The sequence below is a fragment of the Gymnodraco acuticeps genome, unplaced genomic scaffold (assembly GCF_902827175.1).
Source record: "Gymnodraco acuticeps unplaced genomic scaffold, fGymAcu1.1, whole genome shotgun sequence".
Taxonomy (NCBI): domain Eukaryota; kingdom Metazoa; phylum Chordata; class Actinopteri; order Perciformes; family Bathydraconidae; genus Gymnodraco; species Gymnodraco acuticeps.
Window position 1 is genome coordinate 8,906,027 of NW_022990238.1, and position 7,255 is coordinate 8,913,281.

The window sequence follows — 7,255 nt, forward strand, 5'->3', positions numbered from 1 at the left end:
ATTGAGTTGCATCATTGTTAGTTATACTGTTGTGTTTTTATTTACATTGTGCAACCTTATCATCTCTTTTTGAAGGTTGTTGAAGGCTTTACGTCAAGTATTACACAAAATATGGTAAAATTAGAAATGTTATATTATCATTTAAGAATATTGGCCCTCGTTGTACAAATGCATTGTATAAAACATATGCCTACTGCAAATATTCCTGATAACGTGTAATGTTGTGTTTTTTAGTTTAAACTGAAAACTGGATTCAACAGCGTCCTCATGTGTTCGACAGCAGAATGCACCCAACCTTACCCATAATGCACTGTAAAAACACTGATCTGTACCATTCTATTTAAGAGGGGTGATCATAGATTTCAAATCTCCACATTTCCATTGTCGGCATCTTTTTCCACCAATCTTATCTATACGTAAGTGCAAAGATGTACACTACTTCTAATGAACATATTATTTATAATGCCATTTGTAGTCTAGGTTAACAGAGATGTTTCGCGTTCAGAGATGGACTCTCCTCCATAATGGTAGGTTCCAGTCCGTCTCTCAAGCCTTCCTTTTCCCACTGAAGTAGCAGCCATGAGGTAGGACCATTGCCGAATGAACAAAAAAACTAATCGTTTAACTGTTAAAATGCACATATGTAAACCCCATATCAATCAAATAAGACACATGCATTCCCTCTTCATCGTCAGATAAAGCTTTGGTGTAATTATCAAAACAGAAACCTATATTTTAACGCGGCCTTGTGTAACACGTTGTAGCAGACTGAGAAGCCATGTTGTAAATTCGGCTGGCTGTCAGCTGCGAGGCTAACGGCGATTTTAGCCACTGGCATTTTTCATCGACAGTCATGAAACTTTTCAATTTTGACATTACGTTTGATACACAAAAGACAGCAGAATACGATAAAGTAACTATTGGGTATCTAATCTGAGTTATGTGTGTGTGTGCTCAGGCTCCAGAAGAGGCTGGCTTCGAGCGTTCTTCGCTGCGGCAAGAAGAAAGTGTGGCTGGATCCCAACGAGACCAATGAGATCGCCAACGCCAACTCTCGTAAGTAAAGCAACAAGTCACCATTTTAGTTTGCTAGTCGTATTATATGCTTCACCACTTAGGCCTACTGAAAATCTGAGATGACCTGTCTTAATAAATGCATGTTCCCGGTGTTACATGGTGCGAATACAGGTTTAAATGCAGTAAACAAAACGGTACTCAAGTCAAAGTTTCTTCATAACTATATTGAGTCAACTATGACTAAAACGCATTTCTTTGACGAGTAAAGAAGTAGTCACTGACGCCAACATCATTAAACAGGAGCTCAAAAGGTAATAACATACCTAAAGTGTATTTTAATAGTTATTATATTGCTTTATCCAGAACCAGACAAATGGTTAAAAAATAACGTGCCTACTAACCTTTGGGTGGCTGGTCATCATTTGCCCTAGAGAAACATACATTCCTGAAAACCTTAAACCATATTATGAACACATAAAAGCTCAATAACATGGGACCCTCTTAACATGAAAACAGTACTGTTTCAATTTGATATATCGAGATTTCTCCGATAACTCTAAATGCACTAAATTGGGTCTCCATGGCTCTTAAAGGTTAAAGTATTTTACAAGTTTTGCTGATAGTTTTAAAATGATGTACTCCTGATTGTTAAAATTAACTAATTCCTAAAAAATGCTAAATAATGAGCAACGTAACATACTTTTTTCTCTTTCCTGATGATGAATCGCTTCATCCCAGTAGCTCACTTGTTTCCTTCTGTCTTCAGGCCAGCAGATCCGTAAACTGGTGAAGGATGGTCTTATCATTCGCAAACCTGTTACGGTCCACTCCCGTGCCCGCTGCCGCAAGAACACGCTGGCACGTCGGAAGGGGAGACACATGGGAACTGGTGAGTTTAAATCGCCATGTTATACTTTGCAGAGTAAAGTCATTCACCAGGCTTTCTGTTTTAATATTTACGTTATGATTTGATTACATTTCTGAATTAATTAGCAGTGCAATGTTTTTAATATTTACTAGCAAGTCTTGTGGAATGATTGTTTTGTCAGACTTCTTAATATTATGATAGTTAAGGTAACTTGACTGGACTTAATCCCTTTTCCCAGGTAAGAGAAAGGGTACAGCCAACGCTCGTATGCCAGAGAAGTTGTGCTGGATGCGCCGCATGAGGATCCTGCGTCGTCTTCTGCGTCGCTACAGGGAGGCCAAGAAGATCGACAGGCATATGTAGGTTCAGGACATCTTCACTATTTGTGTCTGCCTTTATTGATGTGGCCAGTCTCTTGGCATGTCTTGTTATTTTAGAGTCCAAGGTTGTTGGCTCAATATTTCTAAAATGGCTCGTATACATTTCTTGTGATAGCAATATGAAATAGATTTTGGACATGGGACTGTTTCAAAACAGTACTGCAACAAAGGAATGTAGAAGTTCGTTGTTTTTTTGTTGTACCATAGTATTGAATTGGTATAACAAATTGTCAAATTTACCTGGTATTGGTATCCACTACTAATCTCTGTAATCATGACATTCTGCTGTGACCCTGGGCCTATGTTACACTAACCATTCCTCTGAAGGTGTTGGCAAATCATGAGATGAGCTCAGTAAAGCTCGTTGACAATGCTGGTATTACACACAAGCTCACATCACATTTTTGGTGCACCTGACAACCGTTTTGTAATCAGTTTGTGTATTTTAATATTTGTTTTTCCTCGCTGTCTCTCAGGTACCACAGCCTCTATCTGAGGGCCAAGGGTAACGTGTTCAAGAACAAGCGCATCCTTATGGAACACATCCACAAACTGAAGGCAGACAAGGCTCGCAGAAAGCTCCTGTCGTAAGTCTTAAACCATCCCTGTGTTGTTGTTTTTTCCTGTCCACAGAAAAGCTGCATTTATTCTGAAAGTGTTTGGATAAAAATCTTTAAATTATGCAGTAAGGATGCATCAACTCAATTTGTTGATGTTAAAATGTATCGTTACATACTAACATCTTTCTGCCTATCTACAGTGATCAGGCCGAGGCTCGTCGTAACAAGACGAAGGAGGCCCGCAAGCGCAGAGAGGAGCGTCTCCAGATCAAGAAGGAGGAGTTCATCAAGACCTTGGAGGAGGAGACCAAGAAGTAATGTGGATCCGTCAATCCTGCCTGACACTGCCACCTGTCAAGTGTTGACAATAAAAGTGTACATAAAAACACAGATGATCATGTGTACTTTCTTTCCTCATGAAGTGAATACCTGATTAGCGGGGGCAAATAGTTTGAAAAGCTGGAAAGCTGACACCCATAGTAATCATGAGATGATTGAGACAATCATAAATTAGTTTTAGAAAATCTCATTTTAATTAGCTTTGTTTTGCTATAAATACCTAATTTACAGCTTATAAAAATCTAATTTTAGTGTAATAAAAAGTAATATTTTGGCCACCTGGAATAAATCTAATATTTACTCAGAGCTGTGTTCTTAGTCTGTATTGACTCTAATGTTTACCTCCTAATATCTACTGTTCACCAGCTAGTCACTAATTGTGTCTGATTCATTTGGTGCATACTATGTCGTTTTCAGTGGATCTTCCACTGAAACCGGCTGCCTTCTATATCTTAAAGGTCCCATGTCATGCTTTTCTGGTTATTACGGTAATAACCTTATATATATACAGTCTATGGTTATTACCCGTACCCAGGCGCGTCGCCTGGCAAGCCCCGGGTGTTTTTTCTTTAGCCCCGGACAATTCTCCCTCAATAATATAATACATTAACCGTGCTTTACCTGAACCTCATCATGACACTAGAGAGGACGGCAGGATTGTAATTTCCCTTGTTCAGTGAATGCAACAGAGGCAAGACACCAGACCAATCACCAGAGAGTTGCATGGAAATAAACGTGTCTTATTTGCTGACAGGTACTGTCAGTCGGACTCGGGAGTTTTTGAAGATGGACATAAGAAAAATCTTTCTTAAAAAAGACGACAATTCTCAAGTGATGCCTCACTCAACAACCCCAGAGCCACCACTTGCGCCAGGTAAACAAGGTATGTAAATGTCAGTAAACTTCCAAGTTATGCGAACATGTAAGCAAAGCATATTACAGCTACATTGTTGACGTTACTTTGAATCGCGCGGGTAAGCTAAACCATTAGCAAGTAGCTATAGCAAGCCAGAGATATTCAATTAACACTTCGTCATACAATTATATAAATGTTATGTTTTTTAGCGTTATCTGGTGATTTAAAAAAATCCTCTGGAAAATGTTGACTTACTGTCAGTGTTCGACATGACGAGCATACGTTTCACTTTCCTTTTTTATATCAATTCCAACTTTGGTCATGAAGAATATGTTTCTCTGTTGTCCACGTTCATAAAGCATAAAACAACAGCGTTAGAGCACGGTGCAGAGTCTCTAGATGAGTTTACAGTAGTCCGTTGTTCTTATTATACATCCATGTTGTAGTCCGCTGTATAGAAAACTGTAGTTTCCATAGCAGACGCACATTTATGACGTCCGCTGGCGTATCATTAACACGTCGGATAGTGAAAGTGCAGTCGGATTCTCTAAAGCAGGGGTGTCAAACTCAAATACACAGTGGGCCAAAATAAAAAAAATCGGTAGGCTACTAGTCGAGGGCCGGACTGGTTCAATGTTTATTGCAGAACTTATTGAAAATAACTTATTGCACATATTAAACCTGGAACTAACAAAGCTTAAATGATTGCCTATAAAAACAATATTAAACATTAAATAATCAGTTGCATTCATTTCTTATGGCTCTATCTGCAGCTTTTCCGGAGTCATTTCTTATGATTATATTTGTCCACAGGCCAACAACAGCTTCAAAAAAACTATTTACCTCAAAGAAAAAACCAAACATGCCCTGTTGTCGTGAGAGAAAAAGTGCAGAAGGAAACATCCATTGAAAATCAGTTTGCTGCTCGAAGATGCTAGTTCAAGCCATCTTGGGCATCTCATCTTGGGTGCAAGTTCATCAATGTTTGGGCTCAGGCTCTGAACTGAGGAAATCCTCAGGATTGAGTGAAGGTGTGCGTGCAATATACCGGCAGGCCAGATCGAATAGTAATTAGAAATTATCCTGCGGGCTGAAATTAAATCCACCACGGGCCTGATTTGGCCCCCGGGCCTTGAGTTTGACACATGTGCTAAGTACCACAGTCTCTTCTCCTAAGTCCTTTTGAATTCTCCTATCCACTATCCCTTAACCCCATGACGTTTCACACAGAGGTCAAGGGATAGACGGTAGGAGCTTATTTTTGGATTATCCGACCGCAACCCAGGAGGGGTGGGGACCTTTAGCGTACATTTTCAACTAACAGGCAGACCCCTGGTTGGTAATAGACGAGTTGGGATCGCCAAGAAATGCTCTCCGCAGCAGTGGCGGTTCTAGACCAATTTGACTGGGGGGGCCAGGCTGGGGCCAGTTATTTTCTGAGGGGGGCACAATAAATGCGGGACGAAAAAGACAAAGACAATATGAAGTAATTGCGCATAAGAAAACAATGCAATACAGTTATTGGTATTTGTTTCAGTACACATATTTATTTCATATACTCATAGTTACAGTTTTTACGCTCTAATGCAGGGGTCTCCAACCTTTTTTAGGATGAGAGCTACTTTCAAAAATAAAACAAGTAGTGAGCTACTTTTACTTCTCTCTTTTTTTTGTTTTTTGCAGTGTATATATTTAGCATATTTTAACATTATACTTTGTGTGCTGTTTGGGTCTGGGACCTGTTTTCAGTGTTTACTAAAAGAAAATGTATGCAATTTAATTATTTTAACCTGCTTTATTTTGGGGTGGACCTCACATCCTCTAGGGGGGTCATGCACCCCCGGGAAATTTTTTTTTAAAATGTTGAAGTTAAATGCATCAATCTGGTGCACTTTGAGCACAAAATGAATTTATGGATACAGCTCTCAACACTCATATGAAAGGGAGCTGTATACTTTTCAATAATCCAAACATCTTTAGAATATGATCACAACCAATAACAAATCATTTAAACTTGTTTATTCTTATCTTATGTTACCTATAGTTAGCATTCTTTCTTTTTATTTATGCATATTTTACTAATCACTCCCCTTTAAAACTGTTGCAAGAACGTGATTGGTCCATTTTCATTGTGGGGGGAGAAGGGGTGTTGGATAGATATAGAGTTGTAGTAAGTAGATAGAGTTCGCTAAGATTGAGGTTTTGTTTATACATAGGGTAGATTCTTTTAATTACATTTCCTTTTTTTGTGTGTATTTTTTACATTTTTCTTGGCGAGCTACTTATTGAGGGCTTGCGAGCTACTGGTTGCTCGCGATCGACGTGTTGGAGACCCCTGCTGTAATGGGTCCGACTAGAAAGACAAATAGCGTTAGTTACGCCTATTCTGTCAGCCAAGAAATCGTTTAATCATAAACTTTTTTCTTTTTTTTTTCATTTTCAGGGGGGCCACAGGAGGGTCCAAAGTCAGTGTTAGGGGGGCACTGCCCCCCCCTAGAACCGCCCCTGCTCCGCAGACCCATTCTCACAGCGTTTATAAACCTTTTTCTTACTCAATATCAAGCCACACAGGCCCAATCCCAAACCACTCCCTCGACCCTACCCCTCCGTGATGGAGTGAACTCCGTCTGTAGCCACACTCGCAGCTCAACGAGGCTCCCTCCTGTCAGACGGAGGGAGTAAATACAGCAGCAAGCTTTGGGACGGCCTCCCCTCTCTCCGGCAGAAACAGGAAATGCCGTAACTGTATGTAACAACGGTTTCAAATCAGCATCTCTTAGACAAAAAGTTTAAATGAATAACTCAAATAAAACTCCAAACATCTTTCATTGTGTTTCAAAGCTCTTTTAGTTTTAAACCTGATGTTTATAAGCTTCTTAGTTTTTGCAACGGTCTGTAAATATACACAACTTTATAATAAAATGCACACATTTACCTTTTTAGACTAAACACAGATGATCCTAAGTTAAAAACATATGAGGTTATCATGAGGTTGTTAACATCGCAGTTTATCAGTGGATGTTTGCTGGAACTACTTGTAAACAGCGTGTTTCCTGACGGACACACACAGCGTGACTCCGGTCAGGTAGAGACCGGTCTCAAGTCAGCACCGCTGCAGACTCGCTGTTTGAGAGCTTGATAGCCCACTCCCCCTCCACACTCGTTGCTTTGGAACAGCCCTCAATATGGCGGACCCTCCGCGTGAACGCGCAAACGGAGGGGTAGGGTGTAGGGG

The 7,255-nt window shown here is 40.0% G+C and overlaps 1 protein-coding gene across 1 annotated transcript; it reads left to right on the top strand.

Annotated features, from left to right (window-relative positions):
• The first annotated feature begins 523 nt into the window (after window positions 1-523).
• On the top strand, window positions 524-3,215 carry rpl19 (ribosomal protein L19). The gene is made up of 6 exons (XM_034220329.1): window positions 524-584; window positions 959-1,056; window positions 1,784-1,906; window positions 2,124-2,244; window positions 2,742-2,852; window positions 3,026-3,215. The coding sequence occupies exons 1-6, from the start codon at window positions 580-582 to the stop codon at window positions 3,141-3,143; spliced, it is 576 nt and encodes a 191-aa protein (XP_034076220.1). The 5' UTR covers window positions 524-579; the 3' UTR covers window positions 3,144-3,215.
• The last annotated feature ends 4,040 nt before the right edge of the window (window positions 3,216-7,255 follow it).

Bases quoted from the DNA above. Each gene is read 5' to 3' on its own strand.
- rpl19 (XM_034220329.1), top strand. The intron at 1,057-1,783 runs GTAAGTAAAGCA...TTCTGTCTTCAG, and splicing joins GATCGCCAACGCCAACTCTC to GCCAGCAGATCCGTAAACTG. The intron at 2,853-3,025 runs GTAAGTCTTAAA...GCCTATCTACAG, and splicing joins GCTCGCAGAAAGCTCCTGTC to TGATCAGGCCGAGGCTCGTC.